Source organism: Diorhabda sublineata, chromosome 7, assembly GCF_026230105.1.
Source record: "Diorhabda sublineata isolate icDioSubl1.1 chromosome 7, icDioSubl1.1, whole genome shotgun sequence".
NCBI classification, from domain to species: Eukaryota; Metazoa; Arthropoda; class Insecta; order Coleoptera; family Chrysomelidae; genus Diorhabda; species Diorhabda sublineata.
In genome coordinates this window covers 6226144-6249192 of record NC_079480.1, presented here as the reverse complement: position 1 = coordinate 6249192, position 23049 = coordinate 6226144, and the positions used below count along the sequence as shown (strand labels likewise).

Sequence of the window (23049 nt, the reverse complement as noted above, 5' to 3'; positions counted from 1 at the left end):
GACCAGCAGGACCCTGAAGAACCATTTCTGTCAACAACAATTTCCGAGGCTCTTAACGCTATAACATATTTGCAAAAATTTGTTGTCTTTAACGACTAGTTTAACACTGATGATAAGCATACCTTGAGGAGTATGAAACGTAAATTGCAAAAAATATTTGAGACTGGGCTAAAAAACAAACCAAAATGACTGATTAATTTGAAAATTAGTGCCTGTACTGTAAGCAGTTAAGTACATTTTGTATTCTCATTATTTCTTAATAAAATTTTTATTTCTTTTCTGACATTTCATTTGACATGCTCCCATCATTTTGGTAGATATGATTTTTGAAACATGCGTATGTTTCATATCGATATCCAGTCATTTTTGTTGATACGTATTTTCAATACTGGTTGAGCTAGCGAGATGCTGATTTCTTTCCATTTGAATCTTACCTTACTTAAGACTTCTCTATAATTTCAGCTCATTGCTCCAATAATTTTGGTAGATATGATTTTTTAAACATGCGTATGTTTCATATCGATATACATGATACGTATTTTCGATACTGGTTCACATACATAACCCATAGCTATACTAGGTCGATACCTATGATAATATAACTACTGTACTGTACTTACAGCAACTATCGTATACAACGTCGGCAACTATACGGTCCCTTCAATGTCGCTATGTCAGGTTTTGACTGTATTTTAAAATGTCGATGGCGGCGATTAGCGTGTTATAATTTCCAAGAAACTTTGTCTCAGCAAGATACATATTTTAGAAAAGCAATCACTTCTAGTCACCGTGTTTATGCGTCTACTTTGTATGTAATAAGTGAGGATAATATTTAATCTGTACTGTATGTTTGACATTTAAGTCCTCCGCTACTTTTCCGTATCATGTCTTTGTAGTCGGCGTTTCGGCACTGCTCCTTTGTCTGGTCATACAGTACTGGACACTTCCTCACTTCTTCAATAAGCTCTTCCGGTTTTATACCCGAAATTATTGTCAATTTAGTAAAAAAAAACAAAAATTGCAAAAACTCAAAAATATCACACATTCCAACCGACACGCGTCCTGCAGCCGTGGAACACGATCAGATGCATGATCGGAATCGTGTAGGACTGGGATCGGACAAACACGCGGAAAGATGCGTGATAGGTGTGTGCCGGCCTTAATGGTGCTTTTATCCCTTACGAAATGACATACCTCCAACATATCTGAAGTGTTATTGATATAATAAAAATGCCGACTTTATAACTATTAAACCAATAATTAATTCACAAAGTATGCATTTATCTTTTATAATGTCGTAAAAATAATAATACGCGCAGCAGGATAATGGACCAGGTAGTAAATTTTATATGTGATAATTTTTCATTCCGTTGTATTCAGATAGCGTGTAACTTCAATTTAGACAAAAATATTATTGATATCACGTGATTTCGCTAAAAGCCACTGCTAAGAGAACATATAAGAAGTCAAGCTAAATTTAGGGTTTCATTGGAGAAGAGGTAGGATCAATTAACAAATGTTGATTGGATATTGTTAAATTGACAAATATTAATTATTCGTCTAATAATTTTTCTTTAGTTGTTATAGTCCAGAAGACAGATGAAAATTTTGTTAATCATTTTTTCTCGATTGGTGAGACACATCAGAGAATAGTAACATAAAGCATCGGGAACTTCAGCTGTGGTTTGCGGGCAGGAGTTAAGCGGCGGTGGGCTCCCAAAAAGAGGGAAAAAAACACATCCAATTATATCCTCCCAGCTAAAAATTTAGCAAATTGTAGTTAAACAAATAATTTGCACCAAAAGCTTACAAGCTGACTAAAATATAGTGTATTATATGTCAGCTGGTGTCGCGAATATGAAAAAAAATATGATACTTTCAATGATTTTCTCTCAAATGAAAATGTACCTACAACCGTCAGATTTCTGACGACTTAATACCTTTTTTTTCTATTCATCACAACAGCATGAAGCAGATGACGTGTCTTCAATTATTCTCATTATTTTTTTAAAATTAACCAATAATCGCTGGCATACCAATAAGTGTAATAAAGTGCGCTTGGAGAAGAAGGTAAGTTGTATGCATGGTCGCCATACTAGAATAGATGAGCGATCGTAGCTCTAAGCTCTAAGCTCTAATATCATAAAATATAAACTCGTTTGGGATTGTCAAGATAAATTAAACGAGCTAGGCAAGGAAAATTACCATACAAAGGATTCCGGAACACACCGGAGCGAAGGGAAATGAAAATGCTGATAAGCTCGCTAAAGCCCTTCATGGGACTAAAATCCTTCTGTGGTATCAGCTACAGAGCAATTGAAAAAACACTGGAAAAGAAGGTAAATAATTATTGGGACAACTTACGAGGGCTGAGACAGGCAAACACTGTTCTGGGAAACTTAACCAGAGAACAATCTACGAATACTAACAGGAGTTCTATTGGGCACTGTCGCCTCAACATTATCCCGATGACACTAGACCTAGCAGTTAATGCGGCGTGTAGGTTTTGTTGTACAGAGGATGAAGACTCTATCCACATTTTCTCGAAGTCTGAAACACTAAGGATTTCTAGAGCACTACAACTGGGAGCGTATGAAATAGAAGACGAAAATCTCTGGTAATTAAATCCATTCCACATTCTAGGAGTGGGATTCATTGATCAGCAGCAAGAAAACATTCGGAACCACCATAAAATACAGATATAATATAGCATGCTAATGAGATCTTGGTAAAACCATTCTTTGAGCTTAGATACAAAAAATTCTCTGCAGTGCATTTCAAAATGTCTTTTAAATTCAATTTTTTTTCCATGCAAGAATTTCGGCATAGGAATGAATAGGTGCAAGGTCTGGATTAAATGCTGGGTGTACTAGTAGTTCAATACCACCAAGCTCTCCGATCTTATTTCGTGTAGCCTTAACAGTATGAGTTTTATCTTTGTCTGGTTGTAAGAGAATAAGAATTAACTTTCGGTTAACTAAACTTGCGATATTTTTCCGATTAAATTTCATTAATTCGCATCGGTTATTCACTATATACCTTTGTATTTATAGTTCAACATCTGGAATGATTTCGAATTATACTAAACCTTCATTATTCCATCAGACTTTTCGCTCGAAGCGACTTTTCATTAATCCATTTTTCATCCCAAGTAACAATGAATCTAATACTACAATCATCTTTTGCGGAGCAAGAAGCTGTTTACACAAGTCTACTCGACGTTTCGCCTGAATCTCAGTTAATTCGACCTAATGATTTCAAATGGCGATGTATTGTATCTTCAGAAGGACCAAGGGCGTCCAATAATCGGCCAGTGCTGATATTAGTTTGGTTATCCACTGTTTCCCTTGTGAACTCAATATCCCTCGCATTAGGTGAAAACATGAGCGCGAAAGATCTTCAAACGCCACTATTGAAACGATGAAACCATCGTTCACGCATTAACTTTTTCTACTTTAGGTCCGGTTTCTTCACGTTCTAATAAAGTGCCTTATAGTTATTAGCCGCATAATTTTAGTAGAAACTTTTAGATGTCGAATAAATGTTTACCGTTTCTTCACCCTAGTTGGTTTAAATCCGAACTAACTAATAAGTATTTGTCACTTTATTATGTACAACAAATAGTCTAATGTTGGTAACACTATGAAAGATGCATATATAGCAATCGTTCATGTATTGAATAAGGAAAGAAATAAGCGGAAAAACGTTTTTCTTTTGACGGTTTCCTATGATCTGTGTTTGTGACAACGATCTGTGCTTAATTAAATTTGCACGTGTTTTGTTAAGGTTGAGGAAGTAGTCGCTAGTTGAAAAAAGTTGTGTTGGTCTAAAAATTAAGGTTTATATTGAAAATAATTGATAGGAAGGGAAAAACGGTCAAAAAATTTCATCGACGGACCAAAAATTGTAATTGGATTGGAGTAAGTTCGTTCTTCTGGAATTTGCAGTATCTTCTCAATCAATTCCTCATCAAACAAATCTTCTAAATCTTGGAAAGCGTCCATATTGAATGTTTATATGTATATGTTTATATATAGTACTCCTATATGGACAGTTGGTATGAGAAAAAACGACTCTACGTTATGGTATTCATTTTCTCTCTTGTTCGAGACACTTTATCTGTACTGCGCATGCTTGAGAATGCGCAGAACCCAGCAGGAGCCTCGGAGGATAGAGAAATCGTTGACATTCTGTCTTCCTTAGTCGGAACAGCTTTGACTTATAGAAACTGTCCCTATAGAAGTATTACATATATGTATATAATAAACACTTATTTGGTAAAGAACTCGATTTATTCGGAGGTTTAATTTATCAAAAGGTGTAGAAATAGATTTTTTGATTATTCGGTAAATAAAAGTTAGTAGGGACTTTATTAGGAAGTGAAGAAACCCGGCCTTAAACTTTTATTTCCAATAATGTTTTAACAATACATCATTTCATATTCATCGTATTCCATACTTTTTATTATGAAACCATAATGTTGTTAAATGAAAATAGGTCAGGTTAGGGTTAAGGTTAGGTTAGGATTGAGGTTAGGTTGTCATTGCCTGTCATGTTACGCTGCCTTAATGTCAGGCATTGTCTCATCCTCGTCAAACATCAACCTACGCAATTGTCATTAAATTCCAACTGTACGCAATCTTCGTCTATTCGTTTAAGTTTAGGTAAAATCAAAACAAAATAATGCCGCGAATTCGTGGATTAGCTGACGAAAAACAAACAGCTGAACAAAGTAGAGAAAAGAGTTTATAAAGAGCCTAAAAACTTTTTTAAAAAATTTAATCAAAAGTTTCAATACAATTTTTCATGAAAATAAATGTTTTTTTACTTTTCTTCTTGTATTGCAATTAAATTAAAGTGAAAAAAAATATGAAATATGATATTAAATCGTTTATGAAAAAAAAAGATATCTAACAAATAACAAATACTCTAGTTTATCATTGAATTTGGTCTAATTATCGCCTGAAAAAATTAAAAGATCGAGAGAGGTTCGAGACGATCTAAGTTAATTTGTAACCATACTAGTCAAAATTACGATGAATTAAGCCACTGTGTAAATGTTGAATGAATTTTCTGTAATGAAATATATCGAACGAAGGAAAGATAGAAAATTTTAATAGGAAAACTAAAATACTGTAACATTATTAATATTTTAAAATCTTTCTCCCGAGCAGGTCGTTAATTGAAGTTTGAATTCGCACAGTTATAATTTTGATTGCGTAATTGATGTTTCTCACACGTATTAAGGAAGAAACAATATGTTTTTAATTACGGTCAATGTTTGAAGAAATATATTATTCTCGATTATTGCGTAATCAGGACGTCGAGATTATTATAAAATAATTAATTTAAAAATAATTAATTGTGTAATATATTCAACGAGACAAATTTTTTACTTCTAATTGTACATAAATGTCACTAAAATGTCTTCTCATTAATTTTCAATTGACTAAAAACTGAAATTTCCAAATTTAACTTTCAAATATGTTTATTCTTAGTATACGTACGTATTTGTTTAAAAATTTAGTTACAATTTATGAGATTAAGTGGAAAAAGGTATTTTTAACTGTATTGCCAACCAATATTCCTTTTGAGCTATTAGTTCCAAAATATCCAGTACATCATATAGTAACGGCAGAAATAAACCACCACTACTAATTGGTAGTGGACAGACTTAGCAGCGCTGGATTCACTGTCCTAGGTTACGTGGTAGTGGTAGTAAGAGGCAAGCATGAAGGCATAATCTCACCACCTCATGCAAACGGCACTGATCACAAATAACCACTGGGGCGATGAAGAGCAACTCTTAACAACCCCAATCTCATTTATACGAATAAAGAAAAGTATACGCGCACCTGAATAGAACTCTAGTGATACTTTCGATGGAGTCAAATATCCAGGAAAAAACACTTACTTAGAACAATTATCTCTCAAAAGCCCTTGTGGTTATATGGATTTGTCACAAGCATGTTAGTAAAGCACGGGGATGCATCGCTAATTAGAGTCAAAACGTTATCACGAATTCTAGAATTGACAAATGTAGAAAGTAGTGACAAACCATTTGACCAAATTCACAGCATGATGGATATAGACAATCCAATCGAAGTGATAATTATTGACCGCCAATTATTAGTGGATATATTCAGGTGGTTTCGAAGCTAACGAAAAGAGTTGAATTGGCAAATTTTGAACCAAAATCGCAAGCTCTCAATACCACTAGGAAAATCACTTGACATATTTCTTAGTTGTTAGCATACCCAAGCGACCCCTGAAAGGTCCTGAAAGCTATTAAGTGCACGCACAAGCTAGCGCAAATAAACTCTAAAAGCATTAGCTAACATAAATAAAGTAACCCTATTGTAGCTACCAGGGTATACTAGGAAATGAGGAAGCAGACATCTTTGCTAAAAAAAGGGCAACGACTCCATACTTAGGATCAGACTCCTACTGTCGCCTCAAAAGATGCTGAAGAGAACTGAACAGATGATTGAATAATCAGATGGAGAAACACTCCATGCGTAAGAAAGTTCAAAAGATTTACAATCGTATCAGTTAAGAAGTCTGAGGAAAATCTCGTCATGATCAGAAACGACATCAAACTGGTAGTCGATAGGACATTGCCCCATCAAATACTAAACTAAGACGATAGATATGATATGGAAATAGCATCTACTCCTGCCCATTCCATCGAAAAGCTTGAGTACAGATACAGGAAATGCGTTTGACGAACCCCAATAATAGCCTTCTTTGGGAAGAGTCTCCATATTGTGGAGGCAAAACAATGATATTTAGATTATTTTAGGTACAGGTGCAGAATGGCTGAAAAGCCACAATGTATAATCTTAAATCTATATAATTAAAATTAGTTGTTTACGTTAAAAAGTAGTAGTAGGTTTTCTCGCATTAGTTCTGTTTGATTGTCTTGAATTATTTTTAGTTTCCATCATTGAAATAATAATATGATCAGAGACTCATAAATGGAATAGCAACAAATCTACTGGCATATTACAAGCCTACGAAGATGTACTGATATCTAGTTAGTTTAGACCAGTTCCAATTAGAGACCAGACCAATTAAAAGAAAAAAGATGTTCACCGAAATTGTGAAGATCGAAAAATTGGAGTATTGAGCCATCATCAAGTACCGGTATTTCAGAGGGTTAAGAGGTAAGCCGATTTACGAAGATATGCTTAATATCCTTGGTGATCAATGCTCTTCGTATGCGAGTTCATCATATAGTTCACGTCAATTTGGACATGAGAAAAATTGCTGCAAAATGGGTCCCCAAATGTTTGAATGTTGACCAAAAGCGTGCAAGGGTAGAAGCATCGCGTTCGATCTGTACTCGATTTGAAAACGATGTAGACTTCTTAAACCGAATTGTTACTATGGATGAAACTTGGGTACATTTCTACGATCCAGAAACAAAGCAACAATCGATGGAATAGCGACACTCTGGTTCTCCAAAATCTAAGAAGTTTCGTATCCAAAAATCTGCTGGAAAAGTTCTGCTTCAGTTTTTTGGGATTGTCATGGAGTAATCATGATTGATTTTTTTGGATAAGGGTAGAACAATAACTGTAGATTACTATTCGACATTACTGACCACTCTACTGGAAAAAATTAAAGAGAAGAGAAGCGGAAAGCTATCCAAAGGTGTTTTGTTTAAGCAGGACAATGCTCCTGCACACAAATCTGCCATGCAAAAAATTCGTGATTTAGGGTTTGAATTACTGGAACACCCCCTTATTCACCAGATTTGGTTCCGTCCGACTATCATCTCTTTCCTCAACTGAAAAAAAGTTTAATAGTTCGTTAATTTTCTTCCGACAAGGAGGTAATAAAAGCTGTGTAGGTCTGGTTTGCAGAGCAAGAACAAACTTTTTTGTGAAAGGTTTAGACACGTTGCAGGTTCGCTGCAAGGTCTCCTAAGAGGAGAATATGTTGAGTAATAAAATATTTTGACTTAGAAATTTTGTTTGGTTCTATAGTAGGATAGGAATTTTTCAATATATCCTCGTACATTTGAATAGAAAATTTGAAAATGAGAAATTAGAAAACTGTCACTTCATTTATCAACGAGATTTTCAAAGCTGGAAATTGAAAAGACGGACATCAGCTTACGAGATATTATTTTTACAATTTTAGCGTATCAAGAATTTGGATAGTCAATATTATCACTTCATTCATTTATTAAGGCCTACAAGCGTTGTCGGGCGAATATCGAAACACCCTGTATAAACATCGTACTCGTAGATCGCATAAGTCATTCATAAGAACTTTTTAGAACGACTCTTTATGAATTGACTTCGATAGTTGCTGCGAATTCTCTTTTATATCTTTCTTCTGTTGAAAATAGGTGCCTCGAAATGGAAATGTGGGTTTTGAAAAAACAAATCGGTTATAATCACATAACGAAAACTATTTTGACCAGAAAATAGATGAATTGAAAAAAAAAACGTTGAATTAAAACTATTATTTAATCCATGTTAGATGACAGATTATATTTCTGTAACGCATGAATTGCGTAGTATCTTAAAAAGGGTTTACACACCCTTATTAAGAAGTTTCGGATCACCAATCACCATTGCCACTAGCCTTCATTTGACTTTGACAAATTAATTCTAGTCACTACTTTGAAGCACCGTTTTTTAATCAAGAGAATTCACTGAGAGTGGAGATGTTCCCTGTTTAATTTCCGAAAGCTATGTATGGTGAAAAAAAATTATTAAATTATCAATATGTTATACAGGTCATGATTTTCTAACAATTCAATTATACTATACGATTATTATAATACTATTTCTACTTACACATACTTTTTGTGAAAATTTTTTGGAGTTAACCGAACTTAGTTACACTAATACCTCACCCTGTATGTATGTCAAGTTAACAAATTTAGAATAAAGTCTAGTATACGTCATTAATCAATCTCATTCAGTAAATATATCAGTCATTGATCTAGATTATACTCACAATTGTGTTTAAATTGGTTATATATCAACTAGGTTCTTTTCATTTATATTAATTTCTGTCAGTCGATGATGATGGCATTTAATTAAATAGCCATGAGCCAAAATGATATCTCGTGTAAATTATTACATGAAATGTATTCTTGTTTCAATAAACAAGTCGTTGCATTAATTATTTGTTGTAAAAGTAATAAGTACAGCAATTGCCTGAAGGTTATCTTTCGTTATACATACATAAACATTTTTGGTATTTAATAAAATCGTTAGGATCGGAACAAATAAATTTTTTTCAAAACTTACCTGGAGATTTTCGAAATCCTTGTTATTTCCCGTGGAACTCCACTTACTCGTAGACACTGTGTGCGTTTTTACCACTTGCAATCGTCCCCCAGGTACCTCACTGGAAAAGACTTCCAACTGTCGTTTTGCGCTTTGGTAGAGCGCACCGTCTGCATCGGTGCGAGCTCTCGAGTCCACTACCTGCGGATGTAGAAAGAATAGATTGTATTCTGGCTATGGTGATGTGATTCAGTATTATGGTACGGTCATTGTGGGCGATTTTCGGAAATCGGAGAACGGAGGTGGACCACTGAGGTGGTGTGATGATGATTATGAGAAATATTTGGTAGGTAGGGGTCAGGCGAGTTAGTGCGACAAAGAATGATGTGCTAATGACAAAATAACAAGTTTGTACACGCTTAAAATTAATTTATGAATTCTTAGTTCAAGTACCTATTAATAAAAAAAATTATATTATAAAGTAACTTGATAGTATTTCGATATCTGTTAGGTTCACAATAACCAATGTCGAATACAATTTTTTTCCAGTAATTCAGGCCATATCTATTAGTAGATTAGTATATAGGGTGCACCATTATTCAAAATAAACAATCAACATAGTTATTTGAATTACAAATTCTGTATATATTTGCATTTATTCATAAACGGTTAAATTACATATTCAAGAATTAGGTAGGCTCCAAAATTCGATATAGATGACGCTACCAGTATTAAATCGATATGATTTATAGTTAGCTGTTTCGTCCGCAAATAAACTATTACTTTTTGGAAAAAAATAGTATTTAACTAAGGCAAGGTTTCAATAAGACAATGCATCGTGTCTCGAATTAATGAAAATGATGTCAAAATTACATAAATTTTGAATTGCTTCAGCATCCACCGTATTCTCCAGATATAGCCATCAGCGACTTTTTCCTTTTCTCAGACTGGATATTTTGCGTCGATAAAGAGGTTATCTTGAAAATTGATGCCTATTTTGAGGCTAAAGACAAATCGTACTATAAACATGATATAAAATTTTCAACCTACCAACTTTTCAACCCATCTTTTCATTAGATATTCAGAATGTCTTTCTTTATCTATTCTAAATGCGATAAATCGGGATATAGTAATGGCCATTTTATTGCGCCACTTCTTTCAATCCAATAAAATGTGGCGAGTGATAGATATAGTTATGTTTTGGAAGAATCTAATAACAATGAATATCTTTCACTTATGTTTCATAACAATTAAATATTCCCATAACTTGAGAGCTGAAAGCTAGTCATATTTTGGAAAGGTCTAAAAAATTGATAATTTGCTTCATCTATCTTATCCTAGGTCAGGAAACGACGACTACATAAATGTTTCTTCAGGTTAAAGAATAACCAAAAATCACACATGGACAAATAAGGCAAATATGGTGGATGATGACTTTTACATTATTGTCATGTAAAAATTCAACTACCTGCAGTCCGGTGTATGACAAACGCCTTTTGGAAATCTTTGACACGATCATGTTATCAGTTTAAGGTATTGATCCGTTCAAGGTACTTTGGTTAGATCCATCAGCAGGTGTCAATAACGAAGCATAGTGATAACTTTTAAGTGTTGGATTGCTATTAATAGAATCAGAATTTTAACTGTCTTTTGTGAAAAAGTTCATCTCGTTTAAGAATTGGTCCCAGTTAAACTTTCCTCTTTGTATACTAGAATCAATGATACAACTTCATGTGACTAATGATAATAAGCAGTTATGTAACATTCCATCAACACATTGTTTCACAGTAATGAATTTGGAGTTGAATAATACAGATCTTGAAGAATGGGAAAAATAATAGTTAAATTCCGACTTTAGTAACATTCAAACGTAATAGAGTAAGTGCATTGTGAAATGATTATTAAAAATTCATTACAACAAGTCGAAGGTGAACAATTTGAATAATTATCCATTAAATATTCATCAGAATTTGTTGAAACATTCTTTTCTACTAATTTTAATTTGTCGTTTTCTCAATGTTACAATGTCATCTCCAATAATTCAATCCCTGCTTATTATTCAAGAAATTGTTTTTCAATTTAATAACAACTGATAAAAAAGTGATTTTAACATGACCTTATTCTTTCTGCACCTACTAGAATCAAATACATCGGTACAACCACGAACTGCAGAGTGTATTTCCGTCCATATACAGGGTGTCCCACGATGAGTTAAAACTATGTGTATATGGCAAAATACTTATAGTAAAATCATGAAAATTTCTACGTTTGGTTTTTCGGATACGATCTTTTTAACTAAAATATTTCAAAAATGGCTGACTTCCGATTCTACCCGAAGTCGACTGTAACTTTGTTATTTTCAATAGAACATCCTCCATCCCCCATACATTTTTGAAATCTACGTAAAATTTTAGTAAACTTTTGTACAAAAACTTTTTTTGAAAAATGCATACTTTTTGAGTTATTACTTTTTTTGTAAAAAATTTGACTCTTGCAGTTCCTTATAAATTATTTTTTTACGAGGATACCCTTAAAGATATGAAAAGGGTTTCTGTTCGGTTGCTTTTACCAGTTAAAAGTTAAACTTTGAACACTTTTTATACACACTCTGTATAAAAAATTTTTTCAACATATATTCAAATATGTCTAACCTTGCTGAAAGCAACCGAACAGAAACCTTTTTCATATCTTTAAGGGTATCCTCGTAAAAAAATAATTTATAAGGGTCTGCGGCAGTCAAATTTTTCCAAAAAAATTGATAACTCAAAAAATATGCATTTTTCGAATAAAGTTTCTAGACAAAAGTATACTAAAATTTTACGTAGATTTCAAAAATGTATTAATATACAATGTGATCTATTTAAAATAACTACCGGAAGTCGGCCTGAAAATATTTTAGTTAAAATATTTATCGAATAGATTTTGAATCTTGCTCCGATGGGTTGCACCAACCAAAAAATCTGCACCGATTTTTATACATACGTTCGATAAAACTGTGGAAATAAATGGTGCAGTTTTATCGTTGCCGTGTATACCGGCAACGATAAAACTGCAAGTTTTGGAAATTGCATTTTATTGGCAGTAGTGATGAGAACTGATGACAGTTAAAACGAACTATATAAACTAATGAACGAAATAAAACCTATTTTATTTGTATGATGACGAGTTAAATAACGAATTTGAATGACCCAAAACAACAATAAGAACAAAACTTATGTTAGTTTCAGGGCTTTAAATGTTAGTTTAAATGCAGAAAGTAACTAAGCAAAACCACTTGAATAAAGTTGGTAACCTTATGGTCTTCGATTGGAGACTCTTTCTCTGGAAGTGGTATTCGCCTCCCATGGACGTATATATAACTTTTAACAATTAATATTAATTTGTAGGCTACCAAATTGTTAGCAAAACATAATTTAAGGAAAAGAAAGAGATCCCAAATCTACGATAATCTAGGATAATTGTCTGGAAATTAATATAAATTGCTAGCAATAATAAAACGCTGCACCCTTCAACTATGATATAAGTTGGTGGATATCATGGTGTAGATGTTGATGGTTTAGTTTCACTTTCTGTTAATCCATCTTAGCAGCTGCAAAGGAGCGGGTATAAAGATTAAAATTAATTTTTAGGCTTTCACCTTTGGTAAATTTTGCATTATCAATGGCAATAATACAACTAATAAATTATGGGTATCCTCTATCAAAATAAGAAATACTAAATACAAAATATAAGGTATGTTAAGGGAAATATGTTGCAAAAATATTGAATTTGATATGAAAAGTTTTTGAAATTTGAATTATCAGAATAATCATGGGACACAAGAGAGAACTGAAAGATGAAATAAGACAATTGACTACAGACCAAAAAAAGATTTTACAAAGATAAATGAAAAGAAGAAAGAAAACGTCTCTTTGAAGGAGAATAACAGATTGGCTAATAGTTAAATGTATTCGTGGCAGCCTCAAAATAGATGCAAAAACTTTTCTTATTATATCTAGTACGATTTGGACAGGTTTTTCCACATCATATTCCACACATGATCGATTGGATTTAAATCTATTGTCTGGGTGATCATAAAGAAAGAGAAACGCTCATTTAGATATATTATCAAGAAAATTGCTGTGCGGAATACTATACAAAAGAATGCGAAGAAAATGATTGGAACCAAAGTTAGTAGACTACTAGCAAACAAAGTGAATTCACTGATCATTTTAGTAGCTAACAAAATTGCATAAACATATCACTAATAACAGAAAAAGATTTACTTTAAAAAATTTATCAATGATAAACTAGATGGACAGAACTAGCATACAGCTTTTTAACTTTTCCAAAAATCTGAGGTATGGTATCATAACTTTGAAACCGCTTCTGTCTAATAGATTATTATGACGAAAGCGCCAAGATTTTTCTCAGAATAGAAGCTTCCAGAAAGATATCTTGAGAGTAAGAGCACTAGGAGGATAAGGAGAACTCCTATGGCGACTAATGAATATAAATTAGTGAAGTGAATAGTCAATTCGAAGCATCAGGTAGTTTTGTATAGTGTAGTGTGATTAAATTAGATGTAGTGAAATATACCGTAAGCTTGGATACCCCATATATGGATTGGATTGGATATGGCTTTATAGTTGTTCAAAATATTCTCCATTAAAATCAATAAACTTTTGCATGCGTTTGAACCAAATTTGATATTCGAAATTGCACGTCCTACGTTGCTCCAATGGAACGGTGCTGACATATCCATTTAGTTAGGAGTGCTTCGTGCACCAACAACTCTTGTTGGATTTGGCTTATCATGAATTCGAGATAGTACCTGCACGTCGAAAATCACAGAAAATCATCGTAACGAGTAGGTTCACCATTGAAAATGTCAAATTTGATAAGGGCAATGTCAGATTTGACACATTCACATCAGTATTTCCATATATCAACATTTAAGTAGCAACCCTCGTACAATACTGTTTTTTTTTAATTGAGTTTATGAATTTAATTGAATTATTCATGCTTAATGCAATAATATGAGTATTTCTTTAATAGCGATACGGTAAATTATCATGATGTATCATTGTATACTTTCGCTGGTAGCAATTAGTCTGAGAAACAGAATTTAATTCAGTTTATATCTGTTTAAATTGCAGTTGAGGATGAAAGTTTCTAGAAATAAATTTTTTTGACACTAGTTACTGAACTAGATTATATATTCGAATAATTACTATCAAACTTTGCTAATAAAACCGGCGTTTCACTTTAGATATCAATATATTGAAAGCTATAGTGGTCTTTTAGAATCTATGGTCGGATTAACTCTAAACATTATCTGACTCTTTGGGAAGCTTATAAGGAAAACTACTTCGGTAGTTCTTCTTGTTGAAAGGCCACGTCATTTCTAAATGTTGACGAACTGGCGTAGTGTTTTAAGATGTGAGGCCGCGGTAGCCCTACTTCAAATAGTAGTAATACACGCTAATATATAGGTTTATAACTTAATTCGTGTAGTTTTATAAGAGATGGCGTAACTTTTATAATATTACATCGTTCCAATATTCCTAACCAGCGTTGGAAAGCTACTGTTATTGTACGTCTTTTCAGTATATATGTCATTCATTTGAACAATAATTCTTTTTCACTCAAATATGTCAAACTTTGTTCCAAAAAAAGTGTTTTTGCGGGGAGTTCTTCTTCATTACTTTAATATGAAAAAATATGACGTATTTTGATGGAAGTTTATGGTGAACATGCTCTAGCTGAACAAACGTGTCAAAAGTAGTTTGCACGATTTAAAAGTGGTGATTTTGGCTAGGAGGACGATGAACGTCCTGGGTAGCCAAAAAAGTTTGTAGATGAAGAACTGGAAGCATTTCTCGATGAAGATTGTTGCCAAACACAAGAAGAGCTCGCAAAATCTTTGAGTGTCACTGAAGCAGCCATTTCAAAAACAAGGAAACTGGATTCCACATGAATTCAAGTCGAGGGACGTCGAAAGGCGGTTTTGCATGTCCGAAATGATGCTGGAATGCCACAGAAGGAAGTCATTTTTGCATCGGATTGTTACTGGTGATGACAAATGGATCCATTAAAAAATTAAGCGCAAAAAATCATATGTGAAATCTGGCCAACCAGCCAATTCAACGGCAAAGCCGAATATCCACGGCGCGAAGGTAACGCTCTTTATTTGGTGGGATCAGAAGGGTGTGCTGTATTATGAGCTGCTAAATCCGGATGAACCAATCAATTGAGAGCGCAACCGAACAAAATTAATCCGTTTGAAGAGAGCAGTAGCCGAAAAACACCCAGAATATGCGACCAGACACGAGGCAATAATTTTTCATCAATGACAACAGTCGGCCCCGCGCTGATATTCCGGTTAAGAACTGTTTGGAAAACAGTGGATGGGAAATTTTACCTCACCCGCCGTATAGCCCAGACCTTGCCCCTTCTGATTACCATTTGTTCCATGCAGAACGCCCTCACTGGAAAACGGTTTACATCAGAGCAAGATGTCAAAAACTGGCTTGATCCATTCTTGGCTGCCAAGCCGGCACATTTTTTTTGGGATGGGATCCACAAATTGCCAGTAAGACGAGAGAAGGTCACACGTGTTTTTCTTAAATAAACGTTCAAAATTTGAAAAAAAATCTGCACAAGATCATAATAAAATATGGAAAAGCTACTTCAGTAATTATCAATTTTTTCTCTTTCAATTGTATGAGTTGATTAGATTAATTCAAATTTGGTTGGTTTATTGATATTTTAGAGGAAGAGTGCCCAATTTTAAAAGTCTTGAAAACAGCCCTTCGTTGCATCGGGGTCTCAACCGAAATCTTTGATCTTTATTTTAATCTGATTGTCTTGCTTTCACTCAAAAATATCTTGATAACTTTTAGTTTCCAAAGTAGTCCTAATAGCAACTACTAGATGCTCTCCAAGACTTCATTAGATTCACTAAACTAGCACGATTAAAATATCAACACTGCCTTCTGGACGTGTGTTTATATGGTTAATTGAAGATATTCTATTCTGGGAAAATATTAGAACAGTCTATTTTTAGTGACTAATTTAGACATTGTGGCACCAGAATGGTTGCCAAAGCGTTATATAACCAATATTTTGAATTATCTATGGAAGTATAAAAAATTAGTAATAAAAATGAACTTGAAGAAATAAAATATAATTGGCGCAGTCATTCGCATAGTGCGAAAAGTAAAACAGGACTTTTAAGAAATCAGAAAATTAAAAAAAAGAAAAAAGAAAAAAATGAACTTAAAAAAGAAGAACCACAGAAAAGAATCTGAAAAATACCTCCGTTATTTTTCATTCTTACGTATGGTAGAGTTACATGAAGAAAGATCTAGATTATTCTAAAAATTAAGACGTAAAAAGATCATATTTTGTAAACATGTGTCAGCATTTATTTTAATATAAAGTAGGATTATTGTAAACACTTGGCAATGAATTGTAGTAAATTCGCTTGTGAAATTAATTCTGTTAATTTACTTTGTTATTTTGGGTTAAATAAATTTTTAAAAACATATTCTCGAACTTCGAAAATCCATTTCTTTTTCACACGTTGTATATAAATATATAAATTACGTTTACATATGACCTTCGTATTAACCTGGAGGATTTGATAGTTGATTCACTTTTTTTTATTTTTATAATATATAATATGAAATTTTAACTTCGTAAAGGACGAAAGGAAAAAATTAAAGCGAAATTAATTATACAAATAAGATTTTTGGAAGTCGTCACTAGTGGATAAATATAGTATGATTTGATAAAATTTTGATCAAAAATAAAAAGTTTTTATCTGAATCAATATTGTTTACTACTTTCAATTAGGTTTTAGATTAGAAGATCTGGTAACCCAATATGTAACGTACATTTGTTAGATAGTTCACATTTCAAATTGATGTTCTTATAATTATTTTAAATTTGATATTGATAATGTACGATTATCAATTTAGCAGCACTTATACATATTAATTTATGGATTTGTATGTAGGTGCTTTGGCGCGTTCGTGTCTGACTTTGCAGTTCCTCAACTCGTCCGGTTTGAATGAAATTTGGTAGGTCAGAGACCTTTGCTTCCTCTCTCGGACTCTACCAAACAGAATGCAATTACAAAAAGATTGAGACCGAAAATAAAAGGAAATTAATTAAATGGATATATTTTCAAATATCAGTTTGCTCTAACAAGAAATATCGAAATGTATTATGAAGGGAATAAAATTACTTAACACTCACACAAATTCATTAAATATTTAATTGGGTTTAGTACTTGAGTTGATAATGTTATGTGATGAATCAATATAAGACAAATACGAAGAAATAGTTACAGAAGATTTATAAGAATAGGGATGCATGTATTTTTTCTATATTTCTATTCAATTTTTTTACGATTTTGTGTTGAAAAAAGTGCCGTAACGTGTCATTTTTTAACGCAATTATAAAATTGTTTTAACAAAATAGTAGGCTGTGAACTCTTTCTTTCCCATGTCAATTAAAAGGAGTGTAGTTATTATTATTAGTCATGGAGATTAATAGCGAACTACACACCAAAAGATGTTGTTGAATCGGCAACTGCAGAGGCTATGAATGTTCTCCCTGATAAATCAATTTGAAGGAATTATTTTATGGAGTGGCGTACTAAAAAAGATAAACAGCTTCGCAGAAAGAGTGTTACTAGCTTACTTTGAAACTAAATCCAAAATGTGGAAGTCTTCAACACTTTGGTCGACTTAGTCAAAACTGAGAGGCACCTTAATGGTAAATAACGACGTAGACAGTAAATACTCGAAACTCATTGCCTATTTGAAAAATGAATCAGTTGACTATAGACCCAAAAATCTAAAACATTTGCCCGTGAACAAATTTATAAGTTTCTGTTGCAAGCTCCAGACGATCATTATCTAATGCGTAAGGTATGACAGCAGAAAATTTTAGTGTAAGCTTAGATATTATTTGTAACATCTCTCAGGTTGCTTAATATTCGGAATCGCAGGAGCTCTACAGAGGAAGGAATTATATAAAATAAAGTGTAACGATATTAATAATACCAAAAATGTTTTAATTATCACTGTAGTTGGTACAAAAACTTATGTTCAACGTGGATTTACTGTTATTGGTGATATATCTGTCAATAGATTGAACTTGGTGAACATTTATAAAAAATATGAAAATCAACGACCCACAAATATTAAAACAGATCATTTCTTTTTGCAGTATGGACATGGAAAATGCAAAACACCAGTTTTATGTATTAATACCTTTTCGAAAATTCCCTCGCTTATCGCAACATATTTGAATTTACCTAATCCAAAAAACTACACTGGGCATACATTTTGACGCTCTTCGGCGTCTCTATTAATGGATTCCGGTAGGTGGAAATCCAACACAGTTGATGAGGGTTACGTAGACGACTAAATAAAAAACAAAATTGATTTCGCAGCGAAAATTTTAACGGGAAAAACGACTTTAAGCAACATTGTAAATGTTCACGATTCTATACAATCCAATACTAATATAACTATGGACGATGTTATTTCTTTGAACGCTTTGAATTAAAATTACAAATAGTAACTTCTTTTTCACTTCAGATTAATATATATAATCATAATAATAATGCTCGTAGATGTACTTTTAATATTACTATTACAAAATAAAAATTGATAAAACTATTGTCGCATTTTTGTAGGTCTACGGAGGTAGAAAGATTTTTGTGTGAAACTCGTGTGTAAAGTAACTTTTTTTTCATTCGTAGGAATTGCCAAACCGTCCTACTCGTGAAAAAAATTAAAAGAAACGAGATGAGAAAAAGCGTGAAAATACAAAAAGAAAAATACATATTTCTATCCAGAGGCGAACCAAAAAGTGGAAATAAGGGAGTGGAATTCTACGTATAAAAGGGAATGAAAAATAGCGTGGAAAATTTCAGACCAATAAAAGGAAGAATAGCAACTTTGAGACTGAAAATAAAGAACAAATATGTCACGTTTATCAATATACATGCACCAACAGAGGTGACACAAGAAAAGACAAAAGATGACTTGTATGAAGAGTTAAGTCAAGTAGGGGAAGAAATACCAAAGAGAAACGAGATAATTTATGAAAGAAAAAAGAATGAATGGCTTAATAGGATGATAGAAGAAATAAATAATGAAGGAAATATAAATAATTTAAGACAATTATACAAAAAGATAAAATATCAAAACTATAAACAAATAATAAAAACAATAGGGATAAAAGCGGCAAAATAGAACATCATCTACAAGAAATGGGAAATATATAGAAAGAATACTATAAAGAAAGACTTACAGAGGAGGATAAAATCAAAGCAAATAAAGAAATAATGTTAACAGAGGAAAAAGAAGACGAGGTAAAATGCCCTACAGAAAATGAAATACAAGGCATGATAAAATCCCAGGAGCAATTAGAAGCGGAACTTCTTAAATGGTGGAAAAAAATTAAATAAACACATTCATCAACCAATAGAGCAGATATGGAAACAAAACAAAATCTCAGACGAGTGGAGCACAGACATAATCACACAAATATTTGAGAAAGGCAATAAAGATATATGTGAGAATTATAGAGCCATAACCCTGATAAATGTCGCCTACAAAATAATGGCAAATTTAATAAACAAAAGATTAAAATAACTCGCAGAGAAAGAACTAGGGGATTATCAAAACGGTTTTAGAACAGGAAGATCAACTACACGTGCAATCCACACTATAGACCAAATAATAGAAAACACAGTAGAATATAAAAGAGAAATAGGTTTTTATTGACTTCAGAAGTGCTTTTGATTCAATAAAAAGAGAGAAACTAACAGAAGAACTCGAAATACAAGGAACAAAAAAAAATTAATAAAAATAATACTACATAACGAGTGACATTAAAGTGAGATTCCAAGGCACAACAATAACAAATAAAGGCGTCAAAAAGAGAGATCCAAAATCAGCAAGGCTATTGAATATAATATTGGAAGGCATCGTGAAAAACGCAGGATTACAGAATAAGAGCATAACAGACAAAATACAGATAGTAGTATACGCAGTTGATGTAACTATCATAGAAAATGGAAATAGAGAATTAATGAAGGCAATCAACAAATTACAAGAAGACGTGAGAAATTACGGACTGGAAATGCGGAAGGAACAAAATATATGAAAATAGAGAAAAAACCAGAAGAGAGAGCAAACCAACTGATACAATTTTGAAACAGTATCGACCTTTAAATATCTAGGAATAACGTTGGGAACCAGAGACAGGATAAAGAAAAGGATACAAAAGTGTATCAAACTTATGGAAGAAACAAAAACTTATTGAAAAACAAAAGCATAACCAAATAAAATAAAATAAAAATGTAAAAGACCAGTTATCACGAATGCAATGGGAACAACAGTAAATAATCAACAAAAAGATAATGAGAACTCTAACAAGTCCACACATAACCCAGGAGGAAGAAAGGAGAGCAAAGAAAAACGGAGAAAAAGAGAAAGAGCTGGCGAAGGAAAATAGAGTGAGATACTAAACTTAGAAGAAAACCAATTGAAACGATCAGAAGAATAACGCCATGAATTCCATTGTGGCCAAGGAGAAGAGTCAGGCCGAAAAAGAGTTGGAGAAACGAAATAGACAAGGACATAAGAGGACTTAATGGATGGATGCCAAAATGCCGGAACCGATAGAAATGGAAAATAATAACAAAAGTAACCAAGACAAACGGTAAACTATAAAGAAAACAAAAATAGAAAACGAGGAATAATACATCCCAAAAATGATGTTCAAATATCGCTTTGCAGACGACTTTGACAGTTATATGGATAATATATACTAAGAAGTGGAAAGAACTGATCTAACTGAATACTAATATCATAATATATCAATCTACGAAACAAAAATTGAAAAACAAAGAAAGTCAACGTAATTTTGTATTATTTATTTGATTATTACTGACTGTACTATTTATTGTAGTTTAGAAGAAAGGTTGCGTTGAAATTACGTATGCATATGTTTAGTGGCTTGGTTAGTCATATATACACATACTAGAATATATATACTGGATATAGCGGGCAAGATATATACCGGCGGTCACGGGTTTCAAACCATCGCTTAATGTTTTGCATTTGTTGTTTAAAAGTTTTCTTCTTCGCAATCCAATCATGACCTTGCGTGCACTTTAATGTGAAAGAATAGATTTGAGATAAGTACAACAAAGAAGCAAATACACATTGAATTCAAGACAAGGAAAACGTTTTCAATTTAAAAAAATTACAAATTTAAGAAGAAAATTGATTTAACTTTCGTCATAATAATAGAATCTTGTGAGTATTCCCTATATATCCATAAATCGAAGATCTCTAATAGTAATCTATTAAGAAGTGATCCAGATGCTCTTTCATCTGGATTGGTGAGAAAAATTGGTGGAATTATCACGTTTTTCAGATAAACTTCCAGATTTTTATCAGTTTCGTTATTAGATTTATAAACCTGCTTTTAATTTAATTTCTACAGTTTCTGATTATATAAATCAATATATAGAAAATATTGCTACCCGGTTCCTGTCAACAGGTATCTACCATTCGACTTTTGATGAAATTTGAATAAGTTTCATTATTAAGTTTGTTAAAAAGTTACTGAGTTCCGTTATCTGTGAAGATGCCGAACAAAATCAACAATTTGGTTATCAGAAAGCGCTTCCGGCTTCCGTTACCTCACCATCGATTACGAGAGAAATTATGTGAGCTTTATTCAACTGTACCATGGACAGAGTTTTTACCCCATTTCGTAACCGTCGTCAAAACAACATACCAGGGTCCAAACTGCAGTAAAAAGTGAGTTTCTCAAGAAAAATAGATTGTCTGAAATCGTTTTTTTTAATGCACGGGGTATAATACACAGTTACTACATTAAAAAACAATCAATAGAGAATATTATGTCAAGTTATTGAGTCGTTTTAAGGAAATTTATGAAAGTTCTTTTACATAACATCAATGCAAGCTTCTATGGCAAAAACTGTGAATTAGGCTAAGAATTAATCCATTATCCGCTCTATTCTACGAATTTGATCTCGAGTGACTATTTTGTGAAAGGATTCGTCGGATGGAATTCACAACTTTTATAAATCTCATATGGGAAAATTGGAAAAATTTTGGTGTACAGAGAAGGGAAAAATAATTATTCACAAAGGTGTGGATTTTTTCACCAAAAATTCTCGTTAATTTTACTGTCTTATCCACTAAATTGAATAAATTTTCTTTTGACTGCGAAATGAGAAATGTCAATGAGAAATTCAAATAGATCTAAGAAGTAAAATGGTTTGGAATTCCATCAGGTGATTTGGGACGCTACCGGGTCGCCATTAGCGAAAAGATATTTCTCAAATTCTCACGTATATTTCGAGCTGGATAACTGTAGCTTGGAACCAAATCTTTTCAAAGTTGTTCTTGTTTATAAGTTGTTTATCTATTTGATTCCAATACATTCCATTTTTGTTCTGATACTAATTGTTTTAGATTCTCATAAGTAGGGTATTCAAAATGACAATCCAGTGCAATATTTAAGGTTATTATTATTACAAAGTGCCATTTAAATTATCGGCGGGTGTAATTTGGGCGCTAACCATCCTTCTTTACCTGTTTGACCAAGAAGGGTAGATAATCCGACATGTATTTTAGGCGCTAAGAAGTGCAGGTAGGTCGAGTCATAAAATAACCCAATAGAGGGAAAGTTGATAGATTTTTAAATAGGTTAGGTTAGGTTAGGTTGGGTTAGGTTAGATTAGGTTAGGTTG

General features: G+C 32.8%; 1 protein-coding gene across 6 annotated transcripts in view; it reads right to left on the bottom strand.

Annotated features, from left to right (window-relative positions):
* The window catches only part of LOC130446732 (uncharacterized), a 233304-nt gene that overhangs the window by 49001 nt on the left and 161254 nt on the right, over positions 1 to 23049 (bottom strand). For all 6 annotated transcript variants that reach the window (XM_056783128.1, XM_056783129.1, XM_056783130.1 and 3 more), the window contains exon 3: positions 9273 to 9452. In XM_056783128.1, coding sequence (XP_056639106.1) covers positions 9273 to 9452 — 180 coding nt within the window. The remainder of the gene's footprint in view (positions 1 to 9272; positions 9453 to 23049) is intronic.